At 34.9% G+C, this 25,824-nt stretch overlaps 2 protein-coding genes across 7 annotated transcripts; both read left to right on the top strand.

The window, feature by feature from the left end:
* The first annotated feature begins 3,726 nt into the window (after window positions 1-3,726).
* Window positions 3,727-8,312, top strand: LOC135595431 (co-chaperone protein p23-2-like). Of its 2 annotated transcripts, XM_065086321.1 has the most exons (6): window positions 3,727-3,911; window positions 4,126-4,309; window positions 5,781-5,943; window positions 7,587-7,621; window positions 7,733-7,781; window positions 8,094-8,312. In XM_065086321.1, the coding sequence occupies exons 1-6, from the start codon at window positions 3,907-3,909 to the stop codon at window positions 8,126-8,128; spliced, it is 471 nt and encodes a 156-aa protein (XP_064942393.1). In that variant the 5' UTR covers window positions 3,727-3,906; the 3' UTR covers window positions 8,129-8,312. The 2 variants fall into 2 exon arrangements, with proteins under 2 accessions (XP_064942393.1, XP_064942394.1); XM_065086322.1 differs by lacking the exon at window positions 7,587-7,621 and having other exon boundaries at window positions 3,770-3,911; window positions 5,781-5,944.
* A 652-nt stretch (window positions 8,313-8,964) lies between these two features.
* LOC104000382 (uncharacterized) lies at window positions 8,965-25,567 on the top strand. 5 transcript variants are annotated; one of them, XM_018819930.2, is made up of 14 exons: window positions 8,971-9,757; window positions 10,564-11,313; window positions 12,710-12,904; window positions 13,103-13,450; window positions 15,923-16,047; window positions 16,192-17,355; window positions 18,382-18,516; window positions 18,597-18,772; window positions 18,870-19,045; window positions 20,806-20,882; window positions 22,491-22,590; window positions 24,081-24,142; window positions 24,427-24,586; window positions 24,810-25,567. In XM_018819930.2, the coding sequence occupies exons 1-14, from the start codon at window positions 9,590-9,592 to the stop codon at window positions 24,978-24,980; spliced, it is 3,807 nt and encodes a 1,268-aa protein (XP_018675475.2). In that variant the 5' UTR covers window positions 8,971-9,589; the 3' UTR covers window positions 24,981-25,567. The 5 variants fall into 5 exon arrangements, 4 of the variants coding, with proteins under 4 accessions (XP_018675475.2, XP_018675476.2, XP_009420686.2 ...); XM_018819931.2 differs by having other exon boundaries at window positions 8,972-9,757; window positions 18,882-19,045; XM_009422411.3 differs by having other exon boundaries at window positions 8,979-9,757; window positions 18,375-18,516; window positions 18,613-18,772.
* The last annotated feature ends 257 nt before the right edge of the window (window positions 25,568-25,824 follow it).

Below are 25,824 nucleotides of genomic sequence, written 5' to 3'. Positions count from 1 at the left end.
TAGTAGCCAGATTGAGATCGAGAAAGTTTCAAAAGATTGGTGGAATGCTGAAAGTAATAAATTCTTTCTACCATTTAATCACCAGAATATCTGCAGATAGCTTATTATGCTTGTTTCAGCATGAAGAAAGGTTATCCAGTGAAGAACATGTTTCTCGTGGTAGATTCCACGGCGAGCTTTTGGCTAAACCTCCACTTCACATAGAGCAGAAAAATAGAAAAGGATGGCACCGCTCTTAGACATATCAATAGAGCAAGAAATAACACTAGAGAAAGGACATGAAGATTGAATCAGGTCATTTGACTACAGGCCCCATAAACACAGACTGGAGCAGCAGTGGCTGAGTAATTTATGTGGCCCTCACACCTGTTGTGTAAGAACAAGCCATGAGAGATTAATGCTTTTCCAGAAACCTGCCAAGCTTTTGTATATGTTGTGATGGTTTCTCGTTTTCATTTCTCGTTTCCTCCCAGTGTTCTCCGTGGCCTTTTCATTGCCTTTGTAACCTCATCTGTTTGGCGAAGCAGTGACATGGGAAAAGAGATCGCACATCTTCCATGCAACAGTCACTGCGGCAATCATGCATAACGTTTGATCTTCGTCTCTCACCGTGTTCATTTGAGAACCATGATGAGATTGATAATATAAAGAATTTTACAGGTAAAATTTGTAATCAAAATTTTGTTTAAGAAATTATTATTTTTATTTATCCATTGTAATATAGAAAATATTAATTTCTATTTCCTTGTTTTAGGAAATAACTATTAAGTATTTCAAATAGAATGATATCATATTTATTAATATATTAAATAAATATAAAATTTAAAATATCCCCTTATATAGAGGGCTCATCCCATCTTTTAAGGATTTTTCTTCTTCATTCCCCACTAAGCCAAACCTAGTAACATAGGGTACAAGTGAGATAAATCCTTAACTTTCTTAAAAAATAAAAGTTGCTTTGATTCCTTTATTTCTAATATTAAAATATATTGCATGAAGTTCAAAAACATTTATTGATCCTTTAAATATTTAATTATTATTATTAAATTAATATATTTATCTAATTTTTTAGATATTCTTTATCTTCTTAAGATTTAAGGTTTATAATGTTATTGTTTGATTAGATTTGATTAAAATTATTCATGTCATGATTTTTTTATTTAAATTAAAAATATTATTATATTTATCTTTCAATTATCTTTTAATCTATTGTTATGTTTTAATGTATTATTGTCAGTGAATATATACTATCACAATTCAAGACATAGGTCTAGTCAATATATCAGGCCCAACTAATAGATTAAGCTCAACCCAAGTCATAACCCAATGGGTAGGCCCAACCAGTAGGCCAGACCACAACCCACAGTGAGGTGCAATCAATATATTAGGATTAGCCTGTAAGTTAGGTCTAACCTGCATTAGATACTAGCCTATAAACTAGCTTAGCCTAACCCAATATGGATAATCATGTGTGACTCAAATGATCAATCAATGGGCCAAAGGCTCATTCAACCCGATTGGGGTGCATGCACAATTATATGTAGTGCAAATTACCATTAACCCAACTCAATCTAATCAAACTTAGTCTAGTATTGTGTAATTGTTGGATTTATACTCAAACATCGATTGAATTAAATCAGATTGAATTAAATCAGAATTGATTAGTTTAAATTGATTTAAGATAATGAACACCACTCTATCGACTATTGGGTGTACGATACAGGTTTGTCTTCACTCGTTATTGGGGGATTGCTTATTCGGATATTTAATATAAGTCAACGGGATGATTGATTTTTTATCATGTATTCATTTTTAGTTGATTTATAGGGCTTTCTACTCAGCGTTACTGAAATTTTTCATTTTTAATTTATAATGCAGCCTCTCACTAGTATTAAACCAAATCTCAACAGAGAACAAACTTTCCTCTATCGCTAAGTATAACCACTTAAATGTTTCTTCAAGTTAACATCATTATGTTCTTCGATAAAATAAAAAAAATTTATTGACTTATGATTTAATGAATAAGTAAATTATAATAAATATTTATAAGTTATTAATAAAAATAAATATTTATTTATTTTACTCTAGATGTATTTATGAAAAAATATTATGATCCTCCGAAAATAAATCAATATATGATAACATTTTTAATAAAAAAATATAATCTCCCCGCTCTTAAGTGACACTATTACACGATATTAGATAGATTATGGTGACAAGTGTATACAACAAATACTCATAAAAATGAGTTTGAATTCTAGCATGGTTTTTGAACTTCCAATATGCACACTAATACACAAAAATAGTAAGACATATAGCCAGAAATGGAACACATCATGTCAAATAAACGCTCTCACCATTGAAACCAAGGGAGTCGAGTTATATGGGTCATTCTTTAGTTGATTTGAACTTTCTTGTTCACTGTTCTGTTCTTTGGACATCTACGGATAATTAGATTTCATTTTCTATTATGAACTAAAATGAACAAAAATGTTGATCATAAATAATGTTTTAGAACTTATGTTTCTTGATCACAGGTTCATTCACGCTTTTTATTGCGATCATTATGATTGGATCTAAACGCCGTCGTCATCTCCCGCGACCACTCGATGGAGGAGCTAAACACGTATCCAAATCTATGCATCAGATTCTTCATCTTTTCCTAAGATTTGCATCAGATTCTTCTTTCAAGTAATCATCCAATTACGTTCATTAGGTTCTTATTTTTCTGTATTAGTGTGGTTATATATATATATATATATATATAGAGTGAAGTGTTGGGCTGACAGTTCATATTCAGCCCAAGATAAGCTTTATCAGCACAACTTATCTCCTCTTAACGTAATCTTAATTTATATTAGGAGGGTGTGGTGACTATAAAAAAAGATAGAAAAATACATTAAAAAAAGAGAAAGAAAAGGAAGAAGACAAGGACAACACAGAGAGACTGTTCTCAATCATTTAACATTACTTTCATCTCATGTTAGATTAGATTTATAGTAAATTCTTACTATGATTAATTGGGGAGAATTATGAAGGATTTAGATATTGTGCATAGTGACGTGATCCTTGTATCCCAGTTATTCTATTATGATTGTTGTTAGGGTTTTGGACAAGAGATTGAGATTTGTATATTCATTATTATTATTATGAATTATCTCTAGTTTGCCCCGTAGTTTTTACTCTTCACATTGAAAGAATTTTTTACATATATCTTGATGTTTTATTTGATTAGGGTTCCATTTAATTTCATTGTGTATTATGGTCTATTAGTATTTATTCATATATAAAAATTATTTCTTTTTATATTCTATGATATTGATCCTACTTACATACTTACAAAAGAAGTAGACATAAAAAATCTATATTATTTATTTCTATCAAAAAATAATTTAAATTCATCTATAATTTAAATTTATCTAAAAAATAATAAGCATGATTTATTAATACTTTTTAATTGTTAATACTATAGGATGCTCCTATTTTTCATCATATAATTTTCAATCATTATTTTGCTCCTAAAAAAAGAAAATGACTGGTCTAATAATGTCGCTTGTTGGTTGAGACACAATTAATTAAGAGAAATAATTAAAGAATGCCAACAAGTACAAAAAATTCCGTACAAGAATTCAAAAATTTAAGAGAAATAATTAAAAACAAAAAATAAACTTTAGAGAAATGGAAAGTCATATATTTATTTTACTTATTTATGTGCCTAATATTGTCTTGGTTTATTCGGACGATTTCCTCTGCATGATTAGAACGCCTTGGCTTCCCTTCGCCTCCCCGCCCGGCGACGGCCACTCTCGGGCTCCGCCCACTTCCCCCATCTGTCTTCCTCTCTACTACAAACCCAACCCCCCCTTTCCTTCTAAATTCTAGGGCTTCTTTGACGCTTCCTCACTCATGGGGTAACGCTGGCTCTCCTCTTGAACCCTTCTATTTTGTGCTTTTGTTCTCGCCATGCGATTCATCGTTTTTTTCACGTTGCAGTAATTATTGACCTTTTGCTTGGATGTTTCTGTTTACTTTCGATGAAATCTCTGTTTCTTTTGGAGGAAGGAGATATTTTTGTGGTTTGTTTTGTTTTGTCTTGTCATGGTGGGTGATTTTTTGGGTACTCAGTCGACAGCCGGAAGTTCTGTGGGCGCAGCGTTCTGATAAGATCTACCTGACGGTTTCCCTACCGGATGCGAGAGATGTTTTTGCGGAGAGCGAGCCTCATGGGGCGTTTAAGTTCTCAGCCGTCGGGGCTCAAGACGAGCACTTCGATTTCAGCCTCGAGCTCTACGATGCTGTAGTTCCCAAGGCAAGCTTCTCTCTCTCTCTTTTAGTTTCTTGTTTTTCATGGAACTCCGTGTTGATTGTCACTTACTCTTATGCTTGTCAATTTATTTTTTGTTTGAAGTATGCTAATCATTTGGATAACCACTAAATTTGTGTTTTAGGGAATATTAGTCTGCTTAGATGTACATTTGTTACTGTTGTATATGCTAAAATGAGCTTGCTGGTCAATATGCTATAGTACATTGCAAGATTTGAATCCGTATATTTTTATAATATATGTTGGGGGAGGATGATGCTGGTCCTTGGATCATCAAACAGAGCTGTAGGTGTTAGATAAGTTCTTTGGCACCCGAAAAAAGAAAAAAGGACGAAGCTTGGGGTTTGTCTTTTGATTTAATATTATTATTTGTTGTTTCCAAACATTTTTTTGGTTGCTGATCTAGCTTGTGAACACACTAATCTCATTTAGGAACACAGGCTAATTGGATCATAAAGCTAGAGACTCAAGTTCTTGGGTTATGTAAGTTTGATGCAATCTGGGCATTCGAGTTTGTAAAAGTGTTTGATGAGGTCAGATTTGGTTGTCATGGTAACTAGGATTGCAAGAACCCATTTAGACCTATTTTCTGAGGTAGACATTATGAAGCAAATTGAGGAGCTGACGTGGGTAAACAAAAGTTCTTAATTGAGCCGAAGTGCTCCACCTAAGATATGTTTGTATTCAAATGAGTTTTGCAAAACAAAAGAATGATGCGACTGTGTCCGGTGGGGTTTTTGGTTAATTCAAGTCACTTACTGGAGAATCATCCAAAGAGGACATTTAGAGCCCTAAAACCAAGAGAAGTAGAGAGAGGTAATTAAGGTCATTATCTGAGGCCTCCTCTGTTCACGGGTATCCCTTTCATACTCCAGTCAAGTTTTGATACCAATTGTCACGATTCAGTATGACTACTTGGCTTGTTAACTTATCGTGCCTGAACCACTAGTCCAAAATGCATGTCATAGATTAATAGTACATCCACAACCATTATAAACTAGTCCAAATCTTTATCCATATCTGATGTGAGACTAAACTTGCAAGATGGATTGGCTCAGTTAGATAACTATCAATTTAAACTCAAGTTAACTTCATCGTGTCTCAAGACCATTGACCCAAAATACTTGATCCCAAGTTAATAGCAATACACCCATGAGGTCCTTATAAGTCCATCTACATTCTTGCCTACTTCCAATATAAGATTAAACCGGGTGTTGTATAGCCTGTTAAACTGGATAGTTGTTTCCTTGTAGCTTGTTAATGCTGTTGTATCGTGATGCAGAAGCATGAAATCTGGAAAAAAATTTAAAATAGTTATGATCTTATTATGGCAAAATTGCAAAATTGGACTGCTAGTTTCCTTGAATTAACAAACTCTTTTTTAAATTTTTGTATGTCGTAGTATCTTCTTTTTGTTCTTTATATTTATCAATATTTTTTAAAACTTTGTTATCAGGCTAGTAAAATAAATATTGGGATGAGGAACATAATTTGCTCAATCAAGAAGGAGAAAAAAGGTTGGTGGAAGCGGCTGCTAAAGTCAGAGGAAAAACCTGCTCCATATATCAAAGTTGATTGGAATAAATGGTGTGATGAAGATGAGGAAGAGTCTGACATTTGTAAGTACTTCTCTAAAGAAGTAAAAAACTAATTCTTTTGCCTACTTCAATTCCAACTGTTTGGTGGCTGGACTGTTTGTACAGGTTAAAAAATTTCTGTAGTCTCTGTTACACATATAGACTGATGCATGTCATATCATGCCTCAGAGGTATAAATCTGTAACATCTATGATCAAATATTCACCTGTATGTGGAGTTCTGTTAACAACATCAGAACTTGAGATAGACTTGAATATATAAGGATTCAGTTGATATTCGTCAAAATTATCCATACTTATATCTCAGGAAATTGTTTTAGTGGATACAAAAAGCCAAGAATATGTACAACAACCTCGCCTCTATTGGAACTAAGAAGTTCCCTTTGCTGAACTTTGATGTACCTTGGTCTATGTAGCTTTATTGGAAGCCCTATCAGAGTATAATTTTTTGAGTTTCCCTGAATAGATATCGAGGAAAAGCAACTAGAGTAAAGAATAAAGATGTCAACTGCATTTGCAGTTTTAATCGAGTTGTTGCAAATTTTGCATTATAATTGTTTGTTATTCTGATGTGTAGCTCTTGCTGAGCCTCTATAGTTGTATGATCTAGCAAGCTACATGACTCTGACAAGTACATTTTGCTTTCCAATCTCACTGCTTGAGTTCTGTATAAATAGATGCCCCAGAATGACGACTATAAAAAAAATTAATTAAATAAAAAAATATATTTGATGCCTGGGATAGTTCTAAAACTAAATTTTCTTCTCACAGAATATATGTTTTTATTGAATGATGCTAAACACTGAATGGTTGTCGATCCTATAGGTAGATGTATTAGACAGTTGATTTGGACTCGATCAAACAGTTTTGAGCGAAAAAGGTTTTTTATTACTTATTATACCTCACTAGTATGGTGAAAGCAATCATTTTTTACTTGTACATGCACAGATTTATCCTCAGTTTTATTTTTTAGTTAGCATCAAACCTTAGAAGAATTGGTTGACTAATTAATTATATATATTTAATCATAGACATGAATTCATACTGTAACTATCCCATGAATTGATTGTCCGAAGAAAAAAATTAATGTAATTATTATTTGTTTGATTGTCCCAAAATATGTCATGTTGGGGTGACATTCTAGAGATTACTGCACAAAAAATAATGGAATTTGGAACTACCAAATGGCCTACACTGATGGTACTCTCATGTACTAGGTCATTTTATTTATCTAATAGAGTCATTAAGGAATGATAAAAAAACTACTTGAGGCTTGTTAGAACACTTTTACTATGAAAAATTGCCATCGAAATGCTCATTAAGAGTTTAATTAGGACCCTTTAAAAGTACAAAATCACCTTTAGAAAGTATCAACCAAGCCTAGACATACACAAATTTAACTGAATCTAAACATTACCAAGTTCTCCCTACTTAGTCTTGAGTGCATCATAATGAAGGAATCAGCTAATGTGTTCCAGGGCTAAACAAAGTGAAGTTGCAAGTATATGTACTAGAAAGTTTTTGATTATGACTTGTCTTCACATCATAATGGAAACTTATTATTTAGAAGCCCAGTGTACAGATAGAGGCATTGTTATTAATATATACTTGGTGCTTTTTTTTGGCATATAATATTTTATTTGACTGATATCCGTTTCTGTACAGCTGACTCACTTGTCTCTGATGATGAAAACAATAGGGTATGGTTGCTAATTTACTCCCCCCTTCCCTTTTTCGTTTTTCTCTTGTTCTTGCTGTTTCTAAATGAATTATGATGTATTTAACTGCTTTCACTCACCATTGTTGATTAGGTTACTGGCACGGATGATGAGAACAGTGATGATGATAGCGGCTTGCTCTGTAAGAGTTTATACATGTTTTCTTAACGATGTTTTGCCAATGGCAAGGACTTGTAAATTTGCAGAGACAATTATATAGAGTTGGGGGTTTGCCTACGCAAATTTTCAGGTCCTTTACGTGGTGCCTAACTATAAGTTCCATCGAAGCTTTTGGAACTTGGTTAGGTCTTGCTGGTATATGTTGAATGTACCAGCCGGTGTTACTTTTCCTCTACTTGGTCATGGGCATAGAAATTCGTATCAGAACTTTATTAGTCTAATATGTTCATTTAGGCTCACCTGCAATTTCTGAAACATGTTTCCTTGATTGCAGATCTACCTGACCTAGAAAAGGCCAGAGGAAAGTGATATGAACTTGATGGCTGGCGGATGAGATCGACTCTATCACTAGAGTGACAGGCGTAAAGAAGAATTATGCCTATATTTTGCTACCTCAGTAATTTGCACAACACCTTAGATAATCACTCCTGTGGCGTCATGGATTTGTCACACTTTCGTCAACAGATTCTTATTGAACCTAATCTTACTATTACTTCTCTTGTGATGGCCATTATTAGTGCTTTTTTGAGGGCATCGTATCCATAATGCCCCTCCATTTGACCAACTTGATGCACTCTGGTTTTGATATTGGTACAACATTTTCTTGATGGTAAATAAAACTTGGCTTCTGAGCTGTGGAAAGTGTTGGCTACCAGAATGCAGTGCACAGGCCAACTTTGTCATGAACCTTTCTCAGAGTGTTCTTATCTCAAGATCTGAAACCTTTTGAGGTAAGATTCATGATGTAGACACCTTCGTTGCTCGTGTAGTGCTGGATTGGGTGCCAATGTGTCAGCCTCTGAATTGTTGTGACGATGACCAATCTTCATTTTTTTTGTAGTCTTGACCATATAATAAATTCAATAAAAGCTCAAAGAGCAAAGATAAATAGATCTTAGGACATAGATATTGAAGATGTTATAATGCATGAACTTAGATCTGATACCTATCCATATTCACATTGTAATAAGCGAATATGTAAACGCATACAAGTATTGGATTATCTCAAACTTAGTAACAGAATGAACAAATATAATTTCGAGTATCGAATGAATTTGACAAATACTTAAAAAATTATAACAAATTTAAGTATTTTCCAATCAATTCACGTCTTAGATTTGAAAGAACACACAAATACTTTCTCTTGTCTGTATATTTCTTTGTGCTACCTGCCTTGTGATTGGACATGCCGCGGGTGTTTAGACGTAAGACTGGTAAGAAGGCGGGTGGATAATAATTTCGTGCAGTTAAAGTTGGCAGTCTGCTGACCTGTTTTGGGCCGTCAGGACATATTCCTTGCGGTCTCCTGCTTCTCCAGTTCCACCGCCGCTGCCCCACCGACCGCCGGAGACTGCAGCGCCACTGCCGTGGGTGCTGAACCACCGGGAGGGACCGCCTATGACCTGTTCGACGCCGGATAGTCGCCGCTCACCTCCATGAAGTAGACTCTCCCCTCTCTTTCTCCGTGCATTCCTGCTGGCGGTTTTCACGGGAGATCCGTCTCCAGTGATGGTTGGGAACGGAACAAGAACGAAAAGACCGGAGATGAGATGAGGGCGGGAATAGGAAGAGCGACCTGGACCTAGGTTTCGGTCTCGGCGTAATCGCTTGCTTTGAGATTTGCGAAAGGTCCCTCGTTTCATCATCGGAGAGCGGGAAAAAACCCGCACCTTTCGAAAGCTACACGGAAAAGAAGAGAGGAGGAAAAGAAATCATAAACCCTAACCCGAAGCACGCAGGTCTGCGGAGTGGCCTCTCCCCGTGTACCTTATGGAGATAGATCCGAACTTTTCCTCGCTGCTTCGGACCCTAAGGGTGGACGACCCATGGGTTCCTCCCAAGACGTGGGAATCGATCCCCTCCGAGAGCGGCAGAGTTCGATCCGCTGATTCTTGCGGCCAATCACAAGATCCGATATACGAATCTTCTTTAATTTCTGTGAGTCAATTCTTGGGCAATTATAATTCCCTATTGGCCATTCTTCCATTTCATTTTTTCGGTAATATGTCTGACACTAGGATAAAGACTCCGCTTTTTTTTAAAAAGAAATCTTTTTGAGGGCTATTCATGGGGGTCTGTTGAAAAATGGATATATTAATTGCCAATCGGATGATAAAATGAGATTGATTGCATTTTGGTTTTCGAAGAATAGAAACAATTACAGTAGTACAAAATTATGTTGATGTTGGGATGGACGAATGCAGGAAGTGCGCAGCTGATGGGATTATGTAACCTTGGCACACCGAGGAAGGTTCAGGGGAAACAAAAACAGAATAATGCTAAAAAGCTTTCAAATGTGTCTAGCTATGAGAGAGGGACATTTGATTGGTTGTCTTGAATGTGTGCGGTAAAAACGATTGGGTTTTACTATGATGAAAAACCACAAATTTTTCTTGGTTGTATACGTCAATGCTTAAGGGAGTAATATTTTTTTTTCTTTATCTTCACCAATTACCCATTAGATGCTTTAGAAATTTGCACAGATTTGATAAAGAAAGATAGCCTGTTATTGATCTTGATGATTGATTTTTCAGTCATCTTCTAGGATGGGATGTTTCCTATGCTATGGTCTTTGCAGATACACAAATATAAGACCTTTGGTTTTGTTTACTAAATAACTGGCATATATCTACATTATGAATTGTAAATTTGATGTTCCTATATGTACTAGATTCTTTACCTTTCAGCGCTCAATATTGCCAAAGGTGTAATAATTTTATCCTCTTTTATCATTTTCTCTGCAGGAGGCTAATTTGGTTCATCTGGTTGTAAATGCATTGCTAGGCATAAAGTCATCCATAATGGAAATTGATAAGCTCGCAGCAATATTCTCTTCAAGTCCAGCTGATAGAACTTTTCATAGAGTCCCTACTTTATGGTGTCGATCATTGAGCACCAACGCTTTGGGAAAGATTCTTAAATGTATAAGCCACTCAGGTCTTGTTGTATGCTTACTCCAGAAGTTTGTTAACTTTTATCAGTGTGCAAATCGAGATGTACAACAAAGTGAAGACAAGGGAGAGGGAAGTACTAGTCTAGAAGACACCAATTTTTTAGAAGATCTTCTAGGATCACCCCCAAATAGGAAAGTTGTTAATATGAATGAAATATGGATGCAACCACCTTATAGTTTGATTAACCAAGCGTTTGCTGTAGCTGTTAAAAAAGTTCTTCAAGGATACTTTGGTGCCTTGAATACTATGCAAGCATCTGTTAAGTTGAGGCGCTCAGCAATGACGTTTGAGAAATCTGTTCACATTCCTGATGGATCATGTGGATACACAAAAATTTCTCAATCAGGAATTACTCTTCTGGAAGTTTTTCTGCACACCAATGAATTGAGAACACAAATTGAATCCCTGGGAAACATCTGTTTTCCCAGGTTTGCTGATCTTGCTGTATCTAGAGAGGCTTTGACAGCTGAGACCAACATAGAGTTTCATAACTTCCCAAGAGGAGTAGATTTACTCTCATATTTGTATCTTCAGTTACGTGTAAGCCTATCAAAACTTTTGTCTAATCTCAATTTTTTCTATTACTTTATTTGTGTAGTCTGCATATGTTTTGTCTTATTTCCTTACTTGATTAGCATCCTTTGCTAATATGTTTAATGCATTTATAATTATTTTCACTTGAGATGTTTGTATCAAGAGCCTAGAGAATATAATTTTTCATTTATTATAACATTGGCCAGGATGACTTGTGATATATGTCCTATGTCTTGTCATTATGACTTGGTCATGAACTTTCATTTTGATTGTATTGCAAAGCCAATGCCTATTTAAAGTCTTTGAAAAGGCGTTACTTTCTTTACATTTTGAATTAAGTTTTTTTTAATTTTTAATAGAGGAATAATTTTTTGACATGCACATAGAAATTCTAAGTCTGAATGACAGGCCAAACTTATTGTCAGACAAGTGCATACTAAAAGTTATTATGTCGATCGATTTTGATTTAATGGTTTAATAGCTAAATGTTTAGGTTTTAGGAAAGTTTGTTGTGCATATTCTTTGTATTTTCTCGTTAGTCAAAAGTCTTGTTCATTTGGTTAAGCACTTCCTTTTCCCCTAATAGAGAGTTATTAGTCTGCATAAGTACCATATTTAATCCATCTTATGTACTTATATAATATGAGAAATGCAACTGATCTTTACATGAATCTGATAGAAGGATATGAATTTTCAACAGTGCCACATCTTGACTACCTCTTCCCTCTCTCCAAAATCCTCTGTCTGAAGCTTCCTTGGTGATAAATTATGTTTGTCATTATCCTCGGGCACCTGTTTTTAGTCTTTCCACCATCTGCTACATCCTGAACTTGCTGTATTTAAAGAAGTAAAAGTACATGCATGAACCGTTCCTCTTCTACTTATTTCTTGTCCACATAACGCCAACTATTGTAGCTTGGAAAAATGCTTTGTACATGCACTCCACCTGGAAATGTATGATCACTTAACTTGTAAATCACTAGCAGGGAGCCCTCTAGCCATATAATTGCTCTTTTATGCCTCTGAATATGCATAATTTTGCAACTATAAAGTGGCTACACTGTTCAGAGGAACTTGGAGCTTCATAATTGGCTTTCTTGTGACATTTTGTTGCTTTTAGTAGGATCAGAAATTATAATGCAGTTCAGCTATTGATAACTTCCTCTTGGCTTTGTAGTGTGTCTGAATATTTGCCATACAATGAACTAGACAGTATTCTTGGCCATTGTTTTACTTGAATATGAAGTAAAACCCCTAGTAGATGGCATATTATATATGAATTTGATTCATGACACTGTTTGCTTGCAAACTTTGCGCACATAGTCCTTTGAAGCTAACTCTCAAAATTGAAATTAAATTCATGGTAAGGCTGACAAATTTCTCTTTTTCCTGTTTTCAAAAGAATGCTGATCCTATTCATCATGCACTTCTCAAGCATCTCTTTGTTGGTTCATGTGAACCCTACTGTGGCTTCATCAAATCATGGATTTTTCGTGCAAGCATTGATGATCCTTACAGAGAGTTTTTTGTGCACAAGTCAACAAAATCTAATGCTGCAAGTGAATCTGTTGATAAGTTATTTCTGACAGAAATCAAGGTACTTTCTTCCTGTTTCTTTTCAGCCACAACATGAGATTTTCACATAATATATCTTTTCTTTGGTGACATGTGTTCACATCATTTATACACGCAAATTCATATATATATACACACACACACAGCTTTTTCCTAAATACTGATGTTTGTGTTCAGCTTTATTTATTTATTTTATTTCTGTTTGAGGTTAAAATTCCAGGAGCAAATTGGCATCTCAGTTCCTTGCTTTCTGAAAGATGTTCATCGTCCCCTTGTCCGAGCTGGGCTACAACTTCAAGTTCTTGTCAAGTTTCTGAGCTTATTTAATTTTGATTTTGTTGGAAGAAGCGCTAATTCACATTGCAATTTGGCAAATATTGAGGAAATTCTTCCTTGTTGGGTTGGCATGTCAACTGATTCAGCATTCCTCTCAAACTCATTAACATTTTGCAAGCAGAGAATTGAAGCCTTGATTTGTCAGAGACAAAATATATACCAGATGATGCTCGAAAAGCTTCAAGTGTTTTTCTCAAAATCTGACATTAGATATGAGAGGATGAATCACATGGTAAGAGTGGTGATATTGCCTGTGACAAATTATTGATTTTAGGTTATATCTTTAGTATCTGATTCTGGCCATTTTTCCCCATATATCAGCTGTGTGCTATAATCTCGATCAGCTCAATTAGAGTGATACTATCATGGATATCTTCCTTCCTTCCAGAGCAATATTAGAATGCATAAGATTAGCTAGATTTATTATTGTGTAGCATTCAAAATTTGCACATGTTAGACCTACCTATTATCTTGCAGTTGAGGTGCTATCCATTCTTTCAGACTTATGTATCATCACACTAATTATAATTATGTTGTTTCAGGCTTATAGTCATTTAATATATGTGTTGTTTGGCTTGCAGTTTTACAACATTGAAGGAGTTATCAAAGCCTTGAACAATCATGTTGTTTTACTCTATCATAGTTTTTTCTTTATCACTTGCTCGTTTATTGAATGTTACTTGTTGGTTCATCTATTGCTTGTTAGTTCTGCTAAGATAATTATGATTATGTGTGATTGGTGGTGGCAATCTGAACCTTTTGATCTTCAATCATTCAAAGACTGTATTCGACACATTATAAACCTCTATTGGTTTATCCATGTATGTATTCAATCGGTGCTGAAATTTTGTCAACACATTTCATTTTTGAATTTTTTGATCAGCCAGTGAATTGTCAGCTATTATACTGGCATTTCTGTTTGGTGGTTATTTTCTTACATCCACCAGGCTACCACTGATGTCTCACATCCATTTATTAAAAGCAGTGGAAGTTTAGAGGTTCCTTCTCCTTGCAACTTTCCCCTTTCGGTGAAGGCAAATGGAGAATACATCATATTAGTAGGAGCTTAGTTGTGGCATAATTGGCAGTTGTTCAAGTCAGAATGTATCATTCAGGCATGGCACATGAATCTTGAAATCCATTGATACTTGCTAGGGTTTACATGAATTGATGCTTGAACAGATCCACTGTCTTCCTTTGCTCTCATGTTGGATCCCTGCCTATCTCTACTGTTAGAGATGCACCTAGCCATGTTATGCTGACATGATAGTATTGCATTGCTATAGAGTTAAAGTTGCAAGGCACTTGAACATAGCACGAGTAAACTTAAGATGTACTGGTGTGTAGTAAGATAACTTTACCTTGTGAATAGATTTCTATTGGTGGATTTTGTTTGCTGCCCTATTAAACCTAGTATTATAAATCATCTTTGTTGTTTCCTCAAACAGTTTGTTGTCTCTGTCTAATGCTCTATTAACTCAATGAGCTTGTTGACCATCTGACATAGATTTATTTAGCTTCTGCCCTTCATTTGTACCTGTTCATTGCTCAGTTTTGTTTTGCATTATTGTGATTTTCCTTCGGCAAAATTCTTGTTCTTCCTATCATAAGGAATATTTTAGTATGTTGGCAGACAAAATTTACACATTTCTGTTATGCAATAAACTTATTGAATTTATTAATACTAACCTACATTTGGTATACTCATACTAAATTACTAATAATTAATAAATATGCGAGTTTAGACAATCATCCTTTTATGGAACTTAAGTGGAAGTGAGGGTTGTGAATTATGAGGAATTGAGCATGGTTCAACATGGGTTCTTGCCAATTGACTGAGGCTTTGAGCTTGCAAGTGATGTAGAGCCACACACTTGGTGCAGATTGGAGTTTTGTGCTGGCCAGTCTTGTCAAGGTGACCTCTACATGAAAACCTTACCGAATATTAGGAGTTTCTGAGTGGTTTCACCTTCACTATAGTTTTGGCAATGAATTCATTGAGGTAATTATTAGAGAATAAGGTCCCTCTTGTGTGCATAATGCTAAGGAGTGAGAGGGAGATTGTCAACATGAATACACTACTGCTCTAAATTCATTAGTGAACAAGGACTTCACAAACGGAAAAACAATCATATGGAAGTTTATTTGACTCCAAAAATGTTAATACCTGTTACAAGGATATGACGTTTGTGGAAGATATCCTTCAGTTTGGTAAAAGGATTCTTTCATCCTTTTTCTAGAAAACCCTTAACCACCCACTTATGGAGCATTTCTGTTTCTTTTTTGTGACAGTAAACTTCAGTTTTTGCTCAAGTGAAAGTTTGAGATATATTTTTTCTTTGATCTTTTGAAAAATGTTTCTAGTTTGAGATAAGATAGATGCTTATTGTAAGTATATGCCTGCTGTTTATTTTGAATTTTTATGCTGGTTGTTCTTTCTTTAATTTGTTCTATTATCTCCAAATTTACTTGTTTTGCTTTTGAGTTTCCTGTCATTGTCTAAGGAATTAAGCTAGTATTTATTTTGGCACAATCACTGTGTTTTGTCTAGATATTGACATTTTTGAAGAAAAAATATTGAAGTGATTCACCAAATAATTATTTTGTAAGTGAATCACCAATTAATTATTTTGTCTAGATATTGCTTGATTCACCAAGCAAATTTATTTTCTAATATGCATTTATTTAAGTAATTTTCTTGTAGGTAATTCCCTTTAATAATGCCCAGAGCTTGTACAGTGGAAGAAGTCCTAATATTCCCATCATTTTGCTTTCTGGTGCCGATTATGTCTTCTCTGCAACAACCGATGAGCCAGAAGCTACCAGGATGTATGATTCTTCATGTCTAATTTATTTCAACAAATCGTACATATTCCATTCACTCACACATCTGATACATGGTTTGATATCATTGTCATTTGTCATTTGATGTTCATAATATACTATCTAATGTCAGCCGTTTTTTGATTTTAGATGTACAACTCAAAACGCTACTGATGCTTCTTATACATCTGAGGAGTCTTCATATGAACTGGATTCATTGCACAATTCAGAAAACTCTTTTTATAGTTCTGAAGAGGAAACTGAGTCTGAGGGTTTCCTTACTTCAGGCAATCATGTAATGCCACCAGAATATCTTCTGCATTCGGATTCATTGCCCTGTTATACAATTAAAATTCCATTCCCAAACTCCAATGAAATTGGAAGGCTGTGCTTCTCTCAAGCCTCTTGTTATAGTATGCCTAAACAACATGGACCTGCTGTTCATCATTATAAGAATGAAAAGACAAGTAGTTCTGTCTCCTTTTGTTGTGGAGATGAAAAACCAGTCATGACTCCAGTTCTTTCAGATGAGAACTACAATTCTGACAATTTCTGGCCAGTAGGACTTCTGAAGGCTCCTTTCTATCACATCATCAACTACAGAGGTCCAAAGCAACCATGCTTAGCTCCGCAAAGTATTCAGATGACTGATGAGAACTCAGGAACCCTGGAAAATACAAAATCAGTATCTGATAAAGTTATTGTTCCATTCAGTTCAAAATTAGATACGGTTGGAAGATTTGAATTCATGAATGCTAGAATTGGACCTTGGTGTCACGACATTTTTTCATCATGGAACTCCAATGAATACTATGATCTTAGTGCCAACCCGATTTTGACAAGATTTTCTTGGTTTAGTAATATGGACATTTTAAAAGATAGAAGCTCCAATAAGAGACACCGTTCACATTTCCCATACTTTGACTTCTCCTCGGTGGTTGATCCTTGTAATTTCTCGATAAATGTTTTAGCCACTCCTGATAATGGGTTGGAAGTTGAAGCTTCTAGGATTGGGAATTCAAATCTTGCTACTGTAGGCAGTAATGGAATCTTGGCTGACTCTGTACAACATAGTAATAAAGACCAACCAGATTTAAAGCCCACATGTTCATCAAATACATCAATAGAGGCACACCACACACCAGGGCATCTTCCTTCAAGCGTTTCTGGGGGGGCACTCTGGGTGGGTTCATTACATTATTCTAATGAAATTGAATCTTGTGCTGAAGACAAGTGGCATGATTCAGGGGCAGAGTTTGAGATGCCACCTGATGTTGTCATAGACAAATGCATAGTGCAAGAGATATTGCTTCAGTATCCTTGAATCCACTTTTATATTCTTTAATTGCTTCCACTATAATGAAATATAAATATGGTGGTATTTTCTCCTCGCCATGGCTAGTAATGAACCAATTTTTACGTGGAGCTTTATGTTGCTATTCTTCTTAGTGCAAATTGATTGTTTACTGTTGAATGTCTTGATCATAGGAGATTCTTTCTCTAGCACATTGTGATACCTTCATGAAAGTCAGTTATTTAGATGTTATGCTATCTTGATATACACATCCATTTAGTTTTTCTTTTACTCTAAAAAATTGAGTGCTATGCCAACATGACTTCTTAAGATTGTAAATTAACTTTGCTTTATCTTTGGTTCTTCATTATGTTTTCATCAATTATGAATGTTTAGTGGTCTGGGTAGGGCAAGTCGTCACAGTTATGTCTAGAACAGGATGATAATTGAAAATTTCTGTTTGTTTTGTCTTGTTCATTTCTTTGTAGAATTTTGCTTTGACCTTTAGAAAGTTCCACTGAATTTCCAAAGCTTGTTATTGACAGTAAAAGTTCTCTCGTGCTGAGGGATTTTCATGTTGACATACATGAAGATGCTTCCTTACAAGAAAATCAACAAAACGTGAACTTGAGATTAGAAATAAAGTATGTAAGTTATAGGTAAATTCATTTTTGGACACTAGGATATCCATAATGATAACTATTGCAGTCCAATTGAAAATTCATGCTAAGTATTTAAGAAGTAGAAGCTTAAGGATGGAGGTGAAATTAAGAGATGTTGATGGGTTTATAGCTGATCCCTTGGCTTGGATTCAAAGGACTAAGGTTCTGAAAATGTTTTGTATTTATCATCTCCAAATTTAGTTGTAAAAGTTGTAGTGTATATAGCTTGTGTACGTTCTGTAGTTTATTATTGTTATTTTTGGCAACACAATATTTGCTACATGATGCATAAGCTTTTACTAGTGGTTTTTAAATATAATGATGTTCCGTACCAAGTTTTAGCATAGGTTTCAGTCTTTGTTCCTTGACCACTGAAGATACAAGTATGTCAGCAACTTTGCTATCAAGTTGCTCGAGGAAGGTTTTGATCTGCATGAACATTTGTTGGCATTGCGGCGATATCATTTTATGGAACTGGCAGACTGGGCAGATACATTTATTATTTCTGTTTGTAAACAGGTACTCTCCTGAAAGCATTCATATAAGTATAGTATCCTGTAGGTCAATTTCTATTTTTCTTATGTTTTAAGATATATTAGTGTTTTTTCCTTCAAGAAATGGTCTGTTGCTGAACCAGAGAAGAAAGTAGCAGAGATGCAAGGGATCCTTGAGTTGTCATTACAAAGATCTTCATGTGAGACTGATCAATACAAGGAGAGGTTATATGTGTACATGAATGGACAAAGCATTGTGCCTGTATCAAATTCTTCAGCTGGTATGTAATCAATCTTCTGTTGCCTATATTTTCTAGTAAACTTCAAAATCAGTACTGGCAAATTTATATTGGTTTGTCTAATGATAAAATTTGAAAGTTCAATTGGCAGGTCTCAATATCTTTGATTTTATGTTGTTGGGTTACAAAGTTGACTGGCCCATCAAAATTATTGTGACACCAGCTGCACTGAATATTTATGCTGAGATCTTTCATTATCTCATTCAAGTCAGACTTGCCGCTTTTTCTTTAGTTGAGGTCTGGTACTATATAAAGGTAACCTTTTATGAGCAATTTTTTTTAGTTGCTGCAGCTTTGAGCTTTTCACCTGGTCGAAGAAGAGTCTAAACTTATTATCATCAAAATTAGATGACATTAGAGCAAAATTGTCAGGAACAGTAATTTTTAATATGGGCTGATCTTGATCTGATCTGGATCAAGATAGACCAGTTCTGAATCTTCTGATTCTATTGTGGCTGATATACTGGCCTTCTGAGTTTTGCCAGATAATTTGCTGGAAATCACTAGTCTAGTAATCCTATATGAATAAGAAAAAGAAAACAGAGAGTAAAAGTGGACACGAAAGAAACAGGAAAGAGGAAGAGTGCAGGGTGGTGGAGGGGGGCCTACCTCGTTGGATGTTTCTGCCATGAGTGGAATCTTCTTGTTGCTTGCTGGATTAGTGGAAAAAATGGTTAGACAGTAAGTGACTGTGACAGAGGAGAGCAAAAATTTGAAGAGTATGATGAGAGACGAGAGTTGGATTGAGAGATTATGGAATGTACATGCAAAACATAGGCATGTTTTGGTAGATGGGTATGGTGTTTATTGTTTCAACTCATGCCGTGTATTGCATAACATAAAAGTCAAAGTGCTCTAGTGAAAGATCTTTTCCCATGGATGAGTTTAGAGGTCCATAGTATACTGAATGGTGTATGGGTTGCAATTGCATATCTGATTGCTTTTTCTTCTTTTTTTTTTTTCTTTTTTTGTTGGAAAACCACACTTAATGATATACGTGCAAAGCCTAAGCTCTATGAAATGGTTTTTATTTTCTTGGTGAAGTGGCATTTGCTAGGATGTCCATGGGATTTCCACGTATTTTCAGCCTGATAACCTTTCTGTTGTTACAAAAACTGGAGCAGTCTAGTCTAACCCATCATTTGAGATTAAATAATCTTGATGATGGTTCAGCCCAATTGACAACAGCAGGATGTTCAGTTTGGACAATTGGCAGCCACATTTCAGTCTAAAATAGGACTGTTAAGGTGCTAGAGCCCAATTTGGTTGGGAAACAAAAGATCCAACTCTTAGGAGACAGACAAGGGGCCTTGTGCTAATCTTGAGCACAACATCCTATTAACACAATCAGTTAACGAGTTGAAGAGACCATTATGATTGCTCTGAGAAGTGAGAATTCGTCAATAAAAACTTCTGTTGCAATATGTCTATGCTTTTTCTGAAAACAAAAATGTAATAGAAAATGAAAATGTATTTGCAGCCTCCAGTCCAAGATTTTAAATTGTTTCTTACTGTATTCATTAGCAGTTGATTTCCATTTGTAGTCCTCAATCCATGCAACGTTGGAGCTTTGGTGTTTGTTTCGAGGCCTAGAATTTCTTACCTTTGGAAGATAATTTCTATGGTGAATCTTCGCTTAACATTCTTACATTCAGTAACAAACCAGTTTGCCTTATGCAGGTAAATATAAAAGATCAAGTGATCAACAATTCATCAACCTTGGTTTGATGGTCCTGGATGTGTTTTGTTGTATTATTTTAATGATTTGTAAAAGTGGGGATGATTTTCAGCTTCATTAGAAGTGGTAACTGAGGGAAGATCACCAAAACTAGGACTCGTCTTTGGAAGGAACCATACATAATTAAAATATCTTATACATTTTTTTATTTGATGAATGCATATGCTTTAACCACTTCTATTCTGCTATTGTGTTCCCTGCAATGCTCTTTTTAGCATATGATAATATATAAACACTTTATAATTGGCTTTTGAAAATTTTAATCCTCAACTAACAGGCCTATCAGAGTTCCGTATTGCGTGGTCAAGATTTGAAATTTCACAAAATAGACTTGCAAATCTTGATAAAATTAAGGTACTTAACATCATTTTCTTTTACTTGATGAATGTCTTTTTGTTACTATAAAGTTCACATTTGTATGTTATGGTTTTGTAATGCATGTTCTGAGTTCATAGATGGCAAAATCCATGAGATTGTTTGCAATCAATGCCTGATTGCACATTGTCTGCAGGACCTTTTACCTGGAAACTGATGTCTGCTAATATGGCTTTCCCATGTCCTTTTTCTCATATTAATTTATTTCTTTGCTTTCCAATGCTCATATGAGTAGCTCTTTCTACAAAGGTAATTTGGAGATCACATCCATTGCTATTTTTCATTCTAGTTCTCTATTTTTCATATGCTTCTAAGAGCACAAAGCCCTGATCATTCATTTTTCTCATTTGACATTATTTCTGATGTCACCATAGATTAAACTTTGATGCATTTTAATTTTTAATAATGCAATCAGAGATATGTTATGGTTGGTATCAGATATATAAGGTTCATTACCAACATCTCATGTCATTGATGCTTGATATCTTCAAACATTTTCCATCATATATTAAAGATAAAACCTCTTATGCAAGATTTTGGATTCAGTTTTAGGATCAAAAGTGGAAATTTGGGGTAGAGATCAGATGGGACTGATATCTTTGCAGATTTCTCTATGGTACCTTCTAAAATATACTATGCTTGTATGTAGGCCTGCAACTTTTATCAAGGAATTTAACTGACCAATTATTTTGTAGGGCACTGGTGCACATATGAACTTTAGATGGTGCTGTTTGTTTAGAGGAGTATGCATACTCCAAAAATTCAGAGTAATCCAAAAGTAATCCAATACTCCAAAAATTCAGAGTACTCCAAAAGTAATCCAATACTCCAAAAATTCAGAGTAATCCAAAAGTAATATGAGCAATTGGAAAATGAGAAAAAAAAAGAAATAATAATAATCTCCACCAAAAGGCACTAGGAAGTCAAAGAAACATGTTATACATAATCGATTGTGTACCAGAAATTCGATGAATATTATCGATGATAACCTTATCATGTACCAGTCCCATGTCTATCCTTGAGGAACTGATGTATCACCACACTGAGCAATGGACAGCACCTACCTTTGCTGATTTAAACAAAGAAAAAGAAGAGGGAACAAAAAGAGTAAAAGACAAGTGCTTACTTCTCTCTTCTGATGTTATGCTCCAATTTGGATTTTTACTCAAACGGGTAAAAGATCCAAATTGGTCTGTCAATGATATGTTATCAACTCAATGGGAATCCATATGCACTTTATTCCATGAATAATCACCGGTAACCGTTACCTTTTGCATAACCTTAGAGCAACAAGTATGTGGAAAAATATTATATGTCACTTCAACAAAACCTGGTTGAATTGATCAATGCTTGTTTAGGTCATTAGATGGTAGAATTTGAAATACTACTGTGGCCTGTAAACTGAGTCTTCTACCTTTGCTGATGGCATAATTTTCATTTAGCTGCATGATGCTGTCATACAGAATCAGGTTACTTTCTTGTAGTGAATCATGTTTAGGACTACTGAAAATTGATTGTTTGTTGACTGTAAGAACATATAAAAGCCTGGTAAAAAGCTTGTTGTTCAATTGTTTCACAAATTTTCAGGCAACAAATGAATCACTTTTTGTCTGCTCTGCAACAATATCTGCATTCACAGTTGTCAAATGTCTCCTGGTCTCGTTTTCAACATTCCCTTAAACATCAGGTATAATTTATTTACTTGAAACAATATATTTTCTACCTCAAAAAGAGTTGCCAATAAACAAGGCTTCCACCATACATGTTTTAGGGATTGTTACTTCTGCAGATCTTTACGCCGCATGTGTAGATATTTTCCTTTTATTGATTCCACAACCTCAAAGTTGTGTAGAACTACCTCATTGCTGCAATGTTGTCTGTTCAAGTTACCTAAGACTTGCTGTGATTTTGTGACCGTTCAATTGTCAGAATAATTATGAAATGATGCTGGAAGAAGTTACTCACATGATTCATTTTAGTCAATGTTGTAAGCTGATTGTTTTATATCTTAGAGAAGATGTTAATTAATTCCTCTAAACACAAGTAACTTTCTGAATAAGGTGGATTTGGACCATTTGATCAACTTTTCTGGAGTCTTAACTATTATGTGGCTGCAGTGTAATTGCTGACTTTTCGGACAAGAATTCTCCAAGGCATTCAACAATTGTCTTCTGTAATGGGACTCCTGATAAGAAATTGAGAAAGAAAAATGAAAATGAAGTAGACAATATAGTAAAGAGGATGCTGACAAAGTAAAAGAGAACAACTATATTCTGGTTTAGAAAGAATATGACAAAGATTAAAAGAAGTAATTTGCAAAATATAGAAATGTAGTAATGAGAAAATGGAGCTAAATGAAAGAGGTGAAGAATATTTGAGGACTACTAAACTTTCTGGTGGCTAGAAACAAAATCTTGTGGACAACCAAGTATATTGGTGTCTTTTACTGCATGAAAATGTTTCTTAGTGCAAAGTTATTATTCTGGTGCATTTCTGTCCCACTTAATGAATGGCTCTGATGTATTTTTTACTCTAAAACCTCTTAATCATTTGTATGGTTGTCTGTTGAGCATCCTTTCATAGCATCTGGTTTGCAATCTGATCAATTATTGGGAGTAAAAAATAATCTCTTTTCACATTTGACTTGGGGAAATGTAATAATAGTTTTGAGTTCAAGTTTCATAATATAAGATCATGGAAAAATGAAGAATAGGTGATATCACATTTTTATATACCATAAATGTTCAATAAACTTGTCCAATTTTTTTCTCGTTGACTTGCTCTTTGTTTTGATGGTACTGACCAGACATTGAAGAAGTCGATCTTCGATCGTCTTTATTGTCTTGAGAGAAAGTGATCATGCACACAGCAAATGTCACCGCTCATCTTCTGCTAAGAAACATCAGTCGATTCACTTCCATCATTTCATGAGAAATTATAAATCTAATGTTTCAATTTGTACATCTTCAAAATTTTCAACCTATCAGTCAGCTATCGGCAGCAATATTTATAAACATGATACTCTCGAAAGTCAAAACAACCATGAGGAGCTTTGCGCTCCAGTATTATTTTGTCTTTTATAATATGTTGTTAGCTGCCAGGCTGCACGACACAAAATTTGTTACTGCTTTTCTGAAAAGGTTATTGTTTAACTTTTGATCGGTGATGCTTGCGCAGGTCAAAGACATGCTAGACTTAGAATCTGTGCACATGTCATATCTTGCGGAAGCTTTACACATGTAAGTAAATTGTGGATTAACCTCGTAGATATTGCTCTCAAAACCATTACTCATTAAACCATTACTCATTGTTAAATCACAAGACAACTTAGATCAATGAGGACAAAATAATGGAAAGGAAAACAAGAGGGGCCACAATGCTCTATGGCACTTATCTACTTTCCCTTGTTATGTCAGAACCTCTCAAATAAATTTTTGAATGCTCTTTAACTTCAGATTCCAAGTTCTCTGCATCTGTTTAACAAGTTGTCTTACTGTAGCAAGTTTACTATTTTCCCTTTCAGATGCTTTTTATCTGAGGACACAAAGCCTGTAGCTGTTATCATAGAAAACATTTTGCAATGTGCTTTAGACTTTGGGCTGCATCTAACTGGAGGTCATTTATATGCTGGAACCAACAGACCAGGACCATTAAACTTGCAATCTGACATAAACCTGTGTAAGGTAATAGCTTATTTTTCTCATTGATGTTGTATCTTGTTCTTTTGAAGTCGTTGGTAAATGGTTAGTTCTCTACTTTGGATGTTGTGTCCAGTCAGAAGATGAATCTTTCGCATTCCATATACATGGAAAAACACTGACATGATATGGTGAACACAGTCTAAAGTCTCGTGGGCTGTTTTTTAAATTATAAATGGTTTCTGAGTTCATTCATGTCATGCTGCAGGTTTCCACAATTCAAACAATATTTGAAAGAAATCTTAAAGATTTGTACCTATTGTATCTCAAGTCTCCGAAGCATGTTGACTTCAGTCTTTGTCGTTTCTGGGATCACCTTAACTACAATGAGTACTACTCCAACATCTTCAATAGAGACACTAACTACTTGTGCTTGTGAGACTATATCCAGATTTATCAACAGTTTGCAGACGAGTGTGTGAATATGATGAGATGATTCCAATTAGACTCCAGGCAGGCCATTACTGGGTACCTTTATTTGCGATACTGTTATCTCGGAGGCAAGAGACGCATCTCGGAACTCATGCAGTTTCAGTATCATGGTCAGTCATATGGCATTCTGCATTTTGGCAGAAGACAGAATCCAATTACTTCATTGACTTACAACTTAGATGCTACATTTCTTGGATTCTGCCACTTTGAAGCATCATGTGGAATCTAATGGGTGCATGGCAGATTCAGTTTACATGTTTCACAGCAGTTGCTTGTCATTTCTTCCATCATCAACCAAGTCCAAATGTAGGTTTTCAGAGAATACGCGGTGTTGATTGCGATTGTCCTAATCCTCTCTCAGACACTGAAAAAAGAAAACTGCTCTGCCAAATGTATAACGGTTTAATCCGTGTTGTGTAAATTGTAAGAAAGTGTTATGACATTTGATTCTTGGTTAAATGTAATGTATGATTCCTTCTATCATAAGACTGTTGATGCTTAGAAAGAATTTGGGTTGGCTTATGAATTTTTGAAGCATCTGTCGTATTTTCCATTAATTAGATATTTCATTATATTTGATATAATTAGAGATAATTTTCTTATACATGTAACTGACACCAAGTAATTGAGAAATACCAATTCATTGTTATTGATGATGTTGTTAGCCTATTTGGAATTCACCTTTGAGTATTTATGCCCCCAATATCTCATCCACAAAAATACAAAAAAAAAAAAAAAAGATTGCCAGTATAAAAAATTATGGATTTGAGCCTATAAGATCAACATAATTA

Source organism: Musa acuminata, chromosome BXJ1-10, assembly GCF_036884655.1.
Source record: "Musa acuminata AAA Group cultivar baxijiao chromosome BXJ1-10, Cavendish_Baxijiao_AAA, whole genome shotgun sequence".
Taxonomy (NCBI): Eukaryota; Viridiplantae; Streptophyta; class Magnoliopsida; order Zingiberales; family Musaceae; genus Musa; species Musa acuminata.
Note: the sequence above shows the minus strand (reverse complement) of the source record. Positions and strands in the feature narration are given on the sequence as shown.